Raw genomic sequence first — 15,280 nt, 5'->3', positions numbered from 1 at the left:
TTTAACGAAATTATTAATTGTAAACAAAATAAGCGTTTACCTCATTCATTTTTATCAGCGTTTATCCGAAAGTTATAAGCGATGGATAATTAAAAATTACTTATTATTTCTCATTTTATTTCTCTATTCGCAATAGAGCCAGCCGATTATAAATATGCGCAGCTGATTTTTTAAAATATCAAGGCGATATAGTCTTTCATTGGGCGGCAACGCTCAACTGCATGGCCCTCAAGTTCTCTTTATATCAATGCAATGGCACAGTATCTTTAAATTTATTTTCATATATACATATTTCATGATACTTACACCATTTTACAATCAATTTTATAATATTAAAAATTATAAATTTAAAATTTGTTGCATTAAATGAAATTCCTTTTAAAATATTTTCATCTCAACTTCTAAGAAAATGCAATTTTACTTGAAATTTTTTGTTTTTGTTCTTATTAAGTTCACTTTTTTCAGGTATTTATCAACATTATTTTAAATATAATTGCAAAGATCTACTTATTTCGGAACATACCCATTATACTTATATTCTTACGCAAATATGTTTATTAAAATTCCTGTATTGCATATGAACATGGCAGCAATTTTACATGTACATAAATTTATTCGAAAAATAGAAAAAAATTCAATTACTGGTACCAGCACAACATACAAATTTGCATTTACAATAATTTTACAATATTTCGCATATTTAAATATGTATATTTAGAAAATGCAAGAAATAACTTATGGATGAATGAATATTGCATAATCATGAGATAAAGAAAATTTAAAAAAAATAAAATCAAAGAATTTCATATAAATTTAAATTTTTAACAACATATGGAAGTTGCAATTATAAAAAATTACATTCATATTTTAATTTTTACTTACTATGTAGATAATAAAATTACATACACTTAATGTTAGCATAACAAATCCTTAAGAATATCTCAACTATTTAAATTTTCTTATAATATAAAAATCTTCCTATATTACTTAAAATATTCTATACGGAAATCATGAATGTATATTATGCATATACGGAAAATTAATAGAATTGTAAAATTAACAATAGAACAAGTGAATAAAATCACATGAACAATAATTAGTGAATAAAATATATTAAGTTCCAAATTTTGTTCACAAAAAACGTTCTCAGTCAAAAAGTTCTCCGTAATTAAGGCATATAGGATGCATTATATGAGTATAATTATAAAAATTTTGTTAGAAACCACAATAAACCTACAAGAAATATTCATTATGAGCAAACAAAATAAAAATTCTAAAAATGAAAAACAAGGTTATAAATCTGTAATAAATACAGCTTCAATCTCGTTCTAATCTTGAAGTGTAGCACGTGCTATTCTACAATTCTTGTATTGGGATCAAAAATTTAAAGACTAAAATTCTCTTAAAATTCTGATTTAATTAAAAACAAATTTGTGCAATGTCGAAAGGGCAATACTTTCATGCACTCCATTTTATTAATAATTGTCAAATTTATAATGGATGAGTAAAATGTGAAAGGATGATTTAATAATTCTATTACTTTGTTTCAAAAGTTTTTTAAATTTTTCGAAGTAAAGCAATAAATTTTCATTAAAATTTATTTGTTTGTTTTTCTTTCAAGTTTTGATTGACATGTTCAAAAAATAACCATCTTTAATGAATTGACTAAAAACTTAATAAATCCTTATATCCGAGGTATTTTTCTATCTTACCAAAACATTTCATAAACCTTGGAGGAAAATAAATATCCTGTTGAAGGTATACCGAATATTCCTCAAAGTATATTTCTTCTTCTTTATCTTATAAGTTATGGATATGTTCTCTAAGTGATTTTGGTCTATTTTTAGAAAACTTTGAAAAACTTTGAAAATTTAGAGAAAATGACGACATAAGAAGAATGCGTTAATAAAATTTTTAATAGTAGATAGAGTGTATATGCGTGTATGCACGTGTAGGAATAAAATTCAATCAGTAAAATCACGTCACATGATACCATATTTTATTGTGTTATTTGATATTATTATGTACATAGCACGTCGTAACTCAAACTTAGTATTTATATATGATCAACTAAAATGTGGTTTTAGTTTTTAAAAAAAAATTTAATATTGAATGTTTTTCCTTACTGCTCGTACTACTGTACTTTGACGCTACGTAAGTTTTAATTTTTTTTCTTCTTTATACGGAGTCTTTGTTATTTTCAATAAAATTCAAGTCACATACTTCTAATGTTATTCTTTTATTTATTATTTAATAAAAATTCTTAAATAAATTCAAAATTTAAAATACCATTTATTCTTTAATTTTCGTTTAAGTTACCATTTGTGGAAATAAACATAACATATTCAGGGTATTTCAGTACAAAGTTTCAGAATATTTAACTTGAAATTAGTTTTAATTAGTTGATGTGTATGTAACATAATATATTATTAAATTTAGATTATTATCAACTTATATACCGGAACAAGTATTATAATTTTCAAGTTATTCCTTTTGTTACCGACCGTATTGTGTAAGCAATAGGTATGTTATGTAATGGCAATAAATTTTGCATATCAAATTTTGGGTGGGAACGAATTTCTCCATGATAGGAAAGTGTAAATAAACTATTTTTAGCAACCTGTCGGCCTGTGTGTGCACGCGTGTATCTCAAGTTCGGCTGAACCAGTTTTGATGAAATTTTATATGCAAGTTTATTTCGACTATGGCACGGATTGATGAACTTTTGGAATATATTGACATTATTTTTCTTGAAATTTGATATTTGAGTTCTGGTTTTTATAATATTCTGTAACACTTTCACTTAACTAGACAATACATATTGCGTTCGGTTATGTGCTGACCACATCAGATTTTTTATAATTAATTCACAATCGACAACTTGTATATTTTCGTTAATTACCTTCAAAATTTATTTTCCCATATATTAGTTAATTATAAATAATTTATTAACTAACAAAGTGTACTCTCACTCAATGTCAATTGAGAGGATGATAATTTTCCTCTCTTAGAATGCTTTGATATACCTAATGAAAATTCTTGTGAAAATTCTTCTAATAATAGTAAAATTATTTCGGTTATAAGAATGTCCTATGATCAGGTTGCATAAATATATTATTTTCCTTAACCTTTTTTGTTTACCTTACATCCTTATAGCATTCTATACCTTTTAACATTATTTTAAGCCAAGTCACGTGATGTTGATTTTTGGTACAATTTCAAGATAATATGTGCTGTTGAAAAATTTACTCTCGTATTTCATTTCTTTCGAAGATAATATTATTATTCCTATTTTAAAATTCATTTATGTTTATGTGTTATTTACATATAAGTATGTGCACAGTCATAGCACAAGCATTATATTTTATAGAAATTGCTTTTGTTACAAGAAAAATTAGTTGAACGTTCCAAAGTGTATAATGAATAGTAACGCTTCCATTCTATTTCCGGGAAATAAGAAAAATAAGCATATCTAAATAAAATTGCATGTATTTTCTTTGAAATGTGCACCTTTTTCATTAATATTTGCATATTGCGCTTTTTAATAATAAATTTTTTATATACCTAATGTTCGAAGGATATACTAAATTTAACTTACCGTTTGTAAAGCTGAAAAATAATTACCTGAGATATAGACTGAAGATCAGCGTCGAATTCTGAGTCGATTTGACCGTATCTGCCAGTCCATCCGTCCCAACGATAATTCAAAAACTAATTGAGCCAGGTTTACCATATTTTTTATATAGCTGAGGTGATTGCCACAAAATTTTAAAATTTATTTGGCTACATCTCGATATTACAGAAGGTATGGTATTAAACTTTCGCACAGGTGAATATATTATTAGGGCTTTTGTGTTTGATAAAATTCGTTGAAATTTCGCGACTGCTTGTGGTAGCTACCATACAATTCATAGTCCAGAAACTATTGAAGCTACAAAGCTGAAATTTTGAACAAACGAAATTGCTGATGAAGTGGCCATAATTTTCAGTGAAACTCTTGGGGTTTGTAGGTTTGTATGGTAACTATCATATATGTATGAAATTGCACTATAGACACAAAAGCGAGAGGTTTTATGAAATTGTATGTCAATTATCTACGATATTTAAAACAATTTATTCGTACCGGTACCGCATAGAGTTGACACTGTCAATTATACCTTTCCTCATTTTACTGTAAAACTACTTGAAAAAATTATTTAAAATAATTTTGGTATAATTTGTCAATAAATACTTTAAATTTCTTTAAGTGTTTAATTACTCTATAACTTGTTATAATTTATGATATTTCTATTAGCAAATTACCAATACTTATTATAATTTACCTTAGTTAACGTTATCCCTTTAGAAACAATATTAAAATATTAACTTGAATCTTTCTCATTTTTAAATTTTAAAAGATTTATATTAACCACAAATTATTACCATTTTTACGATTTCTTTATTAAAACTCGAATAGTTACACACTTATAATAGTTATGATACATTTTATATGCACCTCAAATATGTATATATGAATATTAATATTCGTATGTAACATTCTATAAATTGTGTTGTATAAAATTGCATTGGAAAGTGCATATAATTTCCTTATGTATGAATATGAATAAATTAAATACCATCAAAATATTAATTGAAGAAATTATTATAATGTGAATTAGTAATTGCTGAATATTAAAATTTATTTCCAATTAAAACGAAAATTAGAAATTTTATTAAATTTCATATTAATCTAAATATTTAATCATAAATAAATTTATAGGATTTTGCAGTAGTGTAGTTGATGCGAGATAATTTTTATAATCGTGAATATTTCAGCAAGATCGTCTGTATTTGAACAAATACGTAAATTTTCATAAAAAAATTGTAATTCATTTGTTCCGGATTATCCAAGCTTGAGAATACATTGTGTTTGCAAAAAATTTAATTAATTTTTATAATATAGAAACATAATACTTGTAAACGATATTAAAATTATTAAAGGAAATAATAAATAAAACCATGGCGTTAATATTGCCTGACATGAGATATTCCATATAGATTCAATTATTTATTTCACTACTCGTAAATGTACCATGATATGTTAATGTAATTAATGGCTTTGCGACTTACCTATTGGAAAAATGTACAGTTGATTTAACATTTGAATAAACAAATTTGCCATTAGCTACTAGATCTTATAGTAAAATCGAAAAGTAATCTATATCTGGCACATAAAAATCCTCTGAATACTGATAACCTGCTATTAAGAATTTGGAAACGCGCATTCTAGTTGATAGCCATATCATAGTTATTTAACGGAAAATTTTTTGTTGTTAAAGCTATTGTGCCAAATTACAAAGCCAGTAAGTATAAAATTAATTGAACAAACGTACGTGCTGCTTGCTGTCTAAATATCAAAATTTCTTTGCATTATCAAACTCATTACCAATATCTTGTTTAGAACATACAAAAATTTATGATGAAAGTATACAATAAAACTTGTGTTTTGCACCATCATTTTGTATACAATTATTAAAATATAAGCTCATCTTATTCACAACTTATTGTCAGACAAGCAAATATTTAAAAATGAATATGATTAAAATTACAAAATATTAATTTTCGATAACGCAGCAAATATATTTTAATCTTCATGTTCCAATAATATTATTTTTTCATTTAATTTTGGTGTCGTTATGTCTACTTACACATAATATGTTGGCCATATATCATAATTCCACTATACATATTATATGTAAAGTAGCAATTTAACACAAAATAAATTACATACAACATAAACAACTTCTACCGATTTTTCATATCATTAATAATGCGATAATAACCTTTTTTTATTAAAAACAACGAAGAAAAAATCTCCTCCTCTTTTGAATAAAATCTTTATTTTTCATAGCATTTTGTTTACCGAATAAAATTTTTTTTTATAATATTTTTTAATTGAATTACGTAAAATTGTTGTTTAAATGCATAAAGAGGCAACGTGATCAGCAATAATCTCAGTAAGCAGTATTTATACAACGAAACGCCAAGTAGAGGTATAAACTACTCAATAATTTTAATTTATGTGGGAGGATTTTTTTGAAATGTAAATTCTGAAATTAATAAATTTTCACCCGTATTAAGATTTAAGCAAATAAATAATATTTATAATTAATTCAAAAAAAAACAAAAAACAATTATTAAGAAAATTTTTTTTAATAAATCAGCACTTTATTGAGCTTTAAATTATTAACCAATTAATAAAGAATTTTTTAAATACCATAATTTTTTGTTAAAATTTTACTCAATTGAATTTAATCATCTCTTGGAAATGGTGAATATTGTGTTAAATGTTTTACAATTTCATTTGCTAATTCTGGTGTTGCTGCTGCTAAAACTCTTCTTGACATAAGATCTAATTCACCACCATTTGTATCTATAACAACACCACCAGCTTCACGTATTAATAGATCAGCAGCAGCAATATCCCATATATGTATACCCATTTCATAAGTAGCATCAGCAACACCCATTGCCACCATAGCCATATTTAGTGCTGCAGCACCTAAACAACGTATACCATGTACAATTTTTGATAATTTTAAAAAATTCTCATTGACAATATTCAATTTTTGTTCATTTTTAGATGTACCGAAACCGCTTGTAATTAATGCTTTTTTTATATCTTTTTCATTGCTAACATAAATTCTTTGATCATTATAGAATGCTCCATGACCACGTCTAGCAATAAATTTCTGTTTTAATAATGGATTATAAATAATTCCAATTTCAGTGATTTTATTAACCATTAATGCAATTGATATACAAAATTGTGGGAATCCATGAATAAAATTCATTGTACCATCAATTGGATCAATAATCCATGTTGGTGAATTTGTTAATGATGATTTAACCGAACTAGACTCTTCTTCACAAATAAATTTATGGTGTGGATATTTTTTATTTAATTTCGTTTTTAAAAAACTTTCAATTTCTTGATCAGTTTCCGTTAATAAATCACTATCACCGGATTTTGAAACAAAGATTTTACGTTCATTATTGCGTTCAATTAGGATTTTACCGGCATCATCAACAAGTTTTGAAACCGTTTCAAAATAATCGCTCAATTCGTATTCTGTTGCCATTTTGATGTAATTTGAATAGTTTACACGGTCTTTTATAGCATTTACAACTTCATATTGTTATCAACACTTTGTTTTTTGTGTTGTTTTCTTTTTTGACATTTTGTTGTTTTCTAATTTGTTTGTGGTCTTGCATTTATCTATGCGTTTTGTTTAATTGTTTATTAATTTTTATTTGTTGATTGTTAAAATGTAATCGTTGAACTATTATCACTGCTTTCAATTGTCGTTACAATATTTACACCCAGTAAGCCCAAAAATGCCGGTTTTAAAAAGGGAAATTATTTTACATCCTCGGCACTCTCATAAAAAAGATAAACTTTGAATTTATAATTAAAATTTTATAAATTAGGTGTTTGCTAACACATTAAAAATACATTTTAGAAATTTCAAAATGCCTCAGGCTTGTAATTCACATCAACTTATAATGTTGATAATAATATAAAGAAGACCTAAAACTAATATTCTAAATTTGCTTTAAGGCTACATGGTATATCCAATATCTCTACCATTTTCCCAACATTTCTTCAAACAGCATTACATCAAAAAAAATTTGCAAATGAATAAAGAACAGCACTTATTAAAAATTCAAATTATTCCAGTAGCCTTTCATTCTCCAAATTCTATTCGTTTAGTTCTTTTCTATCCCCAAACTAATTAGAATTTCCCATTTCCAAAGATTTACTTCCAAATTCTGTATTTTAAAGTGAATTGACATTATTTTCTTACTAAGAAAACTAGTGATTTGCAAAATATGAAAACTTTCTTTTCACAACATAATCTAGTAATTGCTTGTTAGTGGTTTGGCTTATAGCATTGTTGATTGTAAACCTTAGAATATGTTTTCAAGTTTGCTATCTAATTTCCTCAATTATAATTCCATTTTTACCGCATTGCATTTATTGTGGTAAAGATTTTACCACAGTCCTTAAATCCCATTTTAATATTTAATTACTTTATTAAATCCAAATGAATATTAAGTGCTCTTGTATAAGTGAATTATCATTTTGAAAAGCATATTTGAATGAATCTATTTAAAAATTCTCGTTTTAAATATTTACTTATTAGAAAGTACATAGATAGAAATTTAACATTATACTGTATAATATTATACTTATAATTTATTAAAATCCTATTCATAAATGAAACGTGTATCTACTGTAATCCATTGACCTATATTCTTACAAGTCAGTTTACAATCATAATTAGTTTTATTTAATTTCTCTTTTATTAATATTAATAGTCCTGAATAACAAGTAAAGGAAAAAATATTAAAATACATTTTTAAATACTTGCATTGAATAACATTGAATAGAAGAATATGAGGATTAAGTTTTAGAAAGTTAAATATAATGACTTTAGATTCAATGCAATAATTATGGAATTTAAGAAAACCAATTAGATTTTTTAATAATTAGTGAATATTGTATAAGATTTTGACGTATAGAAGCTAAAAAATATAACAATTGTAGCATTAAATTAGGAATATTTTAATGGTCAATGACGAGAAAATTAAAATAATTATGAATTGTAAAAGAAATGGATACTAAAAGTAACATTTAGTCCAAATAAAAAATCTTAGAAAACAGTTAATATAAGTAACTTAGTTCATATATTATGGCTTTGACCTTAAAAAAAGAGGCTATTAGAAATATTTAACTGTTCATTTGGAAATTGGCTTGTTCATTTAAAAAATTTTCTCTCAAATTTTGTATGAATAGCAACCAAAATAAAGTGCTAATGGCTCCGAAATGCTTAATTTTCTACCATACTTCTCCTATCTATTTAATTATCACTTTAAATTAGATATTTCACGTATATCAACAATTTCGTTTCTAAAGTTGAAATCTTTACAAACATATCTTGAATATATTTCTGAAAAACCAAAATGAAATTTTCAAAGATTTTGTCTAGCTTCCAATTCTCTAATGCAAATACGTATGTCTGCTTGTATGTATATAAAATTGTTCAAATCTAAATTTCTACTATTTATATTCAGTTTTGTTTTTCTGGTAAGTTCAAGTATAACTATAAAGTCATAAAAAATATTTCCGTTTCCTTCTTTTTGCATCTTTTTCCAATATTTTTTGTTTATTTGTGGAAAACAAAAATTTCAACAAAAAAACCACAATAAAATTAAATAACAACATTAACCTAAAAAATATTTTAACAGTTAACCGTATAGTGTGAGAAAGAGAAAAAAAAAATAAGAGCAAGAAAATATTATTCCGTTACTTGTTGTGGTAAACAAAGGATTCATACTAAAAGTCAAAAACTTTTTCTTTCTATACTAAGTACCAAATTTTTTTATGGTTTGTTTTTGCGTTTTTCGAAAATTCCTTTGCACTTTTCACCAAACTTGTTACAAGTGAAAATAATACCAGAGAGAAGAATGCTACTGAATTAAATTGACAATGGCAGATCGCGACAAAATAAAAAACCAAAAAAAAAAAAACAAAAATGCAATCTGAAAACCAGAATTGCTTGTCATTTGGAATTACAATTAAAAACGAAATGAAAACCATGGATTTTTTTTTTAGTTTATTTTTGAAATACAAGAAAAAAGAACTGGATGGCTTCTTTCATAATTGCATATTTTGGTACATACATAGTTGATGTTATAAAGTTCAAACACCAAAATAAAACTACAGTCTTACATGACAACATGAGAATGCAAAATTCTCTATTTCACTTTTTTGCGTTATATTTTTTCAATCAAATTATTAAAACTTTTCACTCATTTTTCACACAGTTTCCTGACAGTTTAGCCCAAAAAATATTTATAACGTAATTATAGCTTTGACTTTCCGACATTTATATAGTGACACAACATTGTGAAACTCTTGGATAAAATGGTAAAAACAAATAACAAAAAACATTGTCGATCAAACCTATGGTTTGTAAAAGTGGCATATTTTCCTTAAACAATTAAAGCCTAGAGCTTCAATTCTCAATAATGTTCTCTTATAACCATATAATTTTGCATAAATTTAGGAGAATTCTTAAAGTAATAATTTTAAAAATATTTTTAAAATATTAAACTTGAATTTTTAAGCTAATTAAATAAGTAAAGGCGTAAAAGGAACAGTTTTGGGTAAGAAAACTATCTTTGTTAGATTTTTGCGCTTTCATAAAAGTTCGATAAAGCTTATAGAATACATTATATATTTCATATTTTTAAAATGTTAAGAAATTATGTCGTATATATGCGTCACTTTCAAAATTTCATTTTTTAGTTAACGTCGTATATGTGCGTCATGCCGAAAAAGAAAATTTGCATTTGCCAAGAAATTTAAAGTTAAGCAAAAAACGAAAATTTCTCTGTTAATAAAATTTCGTAAATAGGCGTCTTCCCTTGAAATTAATTCAGCACAGTAAATCGAGCTGTCTACGAAAAACCAATCGCTTAACAGGTTAAGAAATAATAACTTGGGACGTGAAGGAATTACAAATATATTTTGTTCTACTCAAATAAAATATTTATCGATAAACTATTAAAATGTAAAGCATATCCGAAGTTGCCGCGTGGGAGAAATATTACTTTGCGAAAATTAACTTAAAACTAGTTTCAAATATCGGTTAATTTGGAACTTCGACAGACGGCTGGCATGTGTATTTGACAAAACTAGCAATCGGAAGGTTGGGTTGATAAGAAAAAATATATTTTTTGAAGAAATAACGACTTTATTATAAAATATAATTGTATAGAAATATTCATCTTTTTATCTTGCATGGTGTAAAAATTTTGCCTGCTATTGTTCCAATTTGTTATTATTATAAGTTTGTATATTTTGATGAAGACCATCAAATAACGTTGAAAATTTAAATTTATAATTAAAATTAAATTATAACTCTCTTCATTAAAATTTATTCAAACTATGAAATAAAAACCAAAACTGATTTTTTTGCAACTAAATTAAAGCTAGAATGGAAGAAAGTTGAAAAAATAAGATAGAAAAAAAATAAGTTAATAAAGAACAACAACTTCTATAGTGGCCTCATCTTATTATGTTAAGTGTGGTTTTATCTTATCAAAAATGCAGCGACCACAATTAATTTAAGCAAAAAAAAAATAAAGGAATTTTTATTACAAAACATTGTATAAATCTTTTTTATAATAAATAGTTCAAGGATATTATTTTGCTGTTGTCCTTATTATATTTCACTTATTCTCTTATTTAAAAAAAAAAAAAAAAAAAGGATAAAATATGAAATGTTATTCTTGCTAATTCCCTCTTAAAAAAGTATAGCTTTTTTAGATGCCCTTTTTATAAGTGCACAAGCAAAAATGAAAAACTTTTTCTCACGGAAAAATCTGTTGAATGCAGAAAATTTAAATGGTCTAGATTTGAAAAGTTTTTTGCTCTTTTATTAAAATATAAATAATTTGATTTTATGTTGATTTAATCATTTTTAACACATTACCAGTAAAATTGGTAAAAAATGTTCCTTTTAATTTCTAGTCTCTTTCTGTCTGTGTCTATTCTTTTGAGCGTCTGTTTATAATACTTTTAAACTCTTCGAAAGCAGATGTTAAACAAAAATGGGTCTTGTTGAGAAAATTATTTCTCTCGAAGAAAAATTGTATGCGACCCTTTCCGCTTTGAAAATTATGATTCAACAAAGCGTTTGATATCACAAATATTTTCAAAACCTGAAAACTTCTGCGTCATATTAAAACTAATGGCTCCTATTTAAAATTTACATTTGTAATACTTACAATAAAAAAATGGCATTTGAAATTGGTCGTTATCCTTGATACATTTTTTTTCAAGTTTTAGAAATTGTTTATTTCTTAAATAGTAAACTGCAGGGGTTTTAAACTATAGGCGTTAATAAGCAAATTATTATTTGAGAGGAAAATTTATTTTTATTCCCTTATTTTTGATCCTTCAAATTGTCACACTTTAAAATTGTGTAAAACTCTTGCGACATTTCCCCCCCCCCTTTTATTGATTCAGTCATGAAAACACCACAACTCACCAATTCTTATGTTACTGCTTTTTTAATTTTTGTTCTTATCCTGAAAGTATGCAATTATCATGAAATAGTATGTAAGCATTATTATGTAAGTAAATAATATTGTGTATAGTAAAAACCTTTTTGTTTTAATAAAAGTGCTTTCATTCGTTCAAGGGAAACGTGCTACTTTACAAATCAATGGTTTTGTTGAAATTTATACTGAATTTATTTTCAGTTGATTATTAGTGAGTTGTGATTTTTCTTTAAGATTAAAAGTATTGAAATCGGATTTCTCATTATCTACAAGGCTACCTTAAAACTTTACTACTAAAAAATTATTAAAATTTTTAATAAACTTTCAACTGAACAAAAAAAATATTTGAAATTAAAATTTTGTACGTTTTTATAGAAATTTAAAAAACAGAAATAACAAAAAATCGAAAAATTTTGACTTATTTGTAAAGAATTATAAAAAAAAAAATTCTATGAAAATTAAGCCTCGGGTTTGTGTAGTTAGCGATTGATACATCGTCAATACCTTGCTAATATATTTGCCATGGATCAGTGAAGATTGTAATAAACGATTAAAATGCTCAAAATATTTTTACGATGCAAAATATCCAAAAGTAATATGATAAAAATGTCCAATTAATATTCATATTAATTACAATTGAATACATAATATTTGAGTTGGGATCTGAAAATTGAAAGAATGAAAATATAGCAATTAATCGGAAGCATTTTTATGCCAATATGTTAGGACAAAACTGCCTAAGCTAACAGTTTCAAATCAAGAATTAGAAGAAAATAGAAAAAATATGAACAATTCGGACAATTCTAAAAGAGCCAAATTAAAATTAGAAGAAAACAGCTGAATAAATTATTTTTTGGAAAAAATATCATAATTTCGAAAATTCGATAAAGGCTGTTTGGAAAAAAATTTAACCTAAATTCAACAAAAACCATTTTCTTGAAAGAATCTTCAAATTTCTGCATCTAATAAATAAACTTAATTTACAAGAAAGCAGTAGTTATTTATAGGAATAAGTATCTTGCATGACTGCCTTAACTTTTATCTTTTAGAATTCCAGTAAATACAGGAGGAAATACCATTATTGAATGAAATTCTATACAATATTCAAATTTCAAAACAGTGCTTGGGATATAGAGATTCATCGGTATCATAACGTTCCTACTTAGCCTAAGTGCATCCACGAAAAGCCACGGCAACCTAAACTTAAATCTAAACCTAATATCAAGGTATATTTTGTTCTTTCTTAAACTTCATGTGACTTTAAGTTATTCAAATTACTTTCAAGTTTAACTTATTATTAATAAATTTTCAAGTTTCACTTATTATTTTTAAAATTGTAAAATATTTAAATTAATTACAGGAAAAATTAATGCTAACATTGTTTAAGTATAATTTTAGGGTATTGTTATTCAGTAGTTTAAAATGTATTTCAATTAAAAAGTCTTCAGATTCTCTGGCAACTCAAGTAAACTATAAATTCAATAAAAACTCAGGATTTTTGTTCATAATGCTGAAACTGCGAATCTTTTATAAACTGTGACTATATCATACTATTAAAATCTACAAAACTGTTTGTATTGTAAATCCTTTCAAATACTATAAATTAAATTTAAATAATCTTAATGTAACCAATAGAGAATCAATATTATACTAGAAATCTGACAAAATATTTTTAATATAATAAAAATTACAATTTTATTACTTTTATTTTGAATAATCCTGCAGTCATTATTGTAATTTTAAAACATCAAACATTATTACACTGACTTGTAAACTTTATTTACATAATATTGTAAAATTTTTACATAATTTACATATTTTCATATTATATTTTCAGAAAACAAAACAGAAACTCTCTGATATACTCTGATGGAAAGAAGCACACATGCACTTGAGAGAATATATTGTGCCTTAGAAGAAGCATGTAAGTTTTTCTTTTAATCAATTACATTATCCTTAATTTAAATGCATTGGTACGAACAATTAACATTTAACCTTTTTAATATCTTGTTTGTTGTTCATTGTTAAAAAATTTCATTTAGAAAAGAAATTTTTATTTAAAAGTTATGAAAATTCCATATTTTTTTTTTATTTTTGTTGCGTAACTACATAATTAATTATAACAAGTAAAAGCACAGTATACTCGTAAGTTCGAGGTAGAAAATATTTAAAAGTGAACCGACTCACATACATAAAATGTGTATAAGTGGCTTAATTTAAATTGAAAAAGTTTTCAAACTTTAAAATTTGAATTTTCGCAATTAAAAGTTATAATTTTCATTTACAATAAGAAGTGAAACGACACAATTTCCTATTTTCGTCATATATGTAGAGTAACTTCATAATTATATGAAATTAACAAGTTTTTTAAGTGTGTTATGGGTATGTAAAATGTAAACAATATTCAAATATTTCATCATTAATTGTAGAAGGTGAAAAATACAAAAAAAAATTGAAAATTAGAATACTAAATTTAGGGTAACACTTTAAAAACGACAGTTTGAATTTAATATACTGTTAAGGTGAGAGAAACCACGTTAGTTTTTAGCAAAAAAAAATTTTTTAGAAAAAAGTACTTATTAGTGTCACTCTGTCGGTTTGTCCATCCGTCTCTGTTTCTGTTTACAAAACTTCTACACCCTTGCAGATAGAAAGCTGCATTTTTATATGAACATAGATCTTTACTAGAAACTTCTTTCCGTAGAAGAAAGTTTTTACCTATTTCCCCCTTCATTTTTTGACTACTAATTTCAAAGAAGTCATAAACATTTTTCAAATTTTTTTAACATAAAAAAGTAGTGTCGGGCTTTTTCTACCGCGGCAAAGCACAATTAAATATTGAGAAATAAACTGGCTGCAAAAATTAACCGTTATCTTAAGCCCGTTTTTTTTCAATTGTTGATATCGTTTTTTTTTTTAGTTTATCCCGTTAGAAGAAAATTATTTTCCACCTTCACCCTTCTCTAGTTATCACCTTATATTTCCGAAACTGCAAGCTTTTCCAAATTTCTATAATAAAGGAAACTAATGGTAAATGCCATACCATCAAAAAATCTAATTCGGGAATTACATTAATCCTTCTTTAGATTGTTTTTTTGCTTTGCCTACCAATATTTCCGTGGCCCCAAACCACAATGCATTCTTTTGCTTCAGAAGTGGCAATTAT

General features: G+C 25.4%; 1 protein-coding gene across 1 annotated transcript; it reads right to left on the bottom strand.

Annotated features, from left to right (window-relative positions):
* Window positions 1-6,290: 6,290 nt before the first annotated feature.
* On the bottom strand, window positions 6,291-7,121 carry LOC129612387 (inositol monophosphatase 1-like). The gene has a single exon (XM_055525946.1). It carries the CDS (start codon window positions 7,119-7,121, stop codon window positions 6,291-6,293), a length of 831 nt encoding a protein of 276 aa, XP_055381921.1.
* Window positions 7,122-15,280: the final 8,159 nt, after the last annotated feature.

The sequence above is a fragment of the Condylostylus longicornis genome, unplaced genomic scaffold (assembly GCF_029603195.1).
Source record: "Condylostylus longicornis isolate FDR11 unplaced genomic scaffold, ASM2960319v2 ptg000072l, whole genome shotgun sequence".
NCBI classification, from domain to species: Eukaryota; Metazoa; Arthropoda; class Insecta; order Diptera; family Dolichopodidae; genus Condylostylus; species Condylostylus longicornis.
This window is presented reverse-complemented; position numbering and strand designations above follow the sequence as displayed.

Bases quoted from the DNA above. Each gene is read 5' to 3' on its own strand.
- LOC129612387 (XM_055525946.1), bottom strand. From the start codon at position 7,121: ATGGCAACAGAATACGAATTGAGCGATTATTTTGAAACGGTTTCAAAA.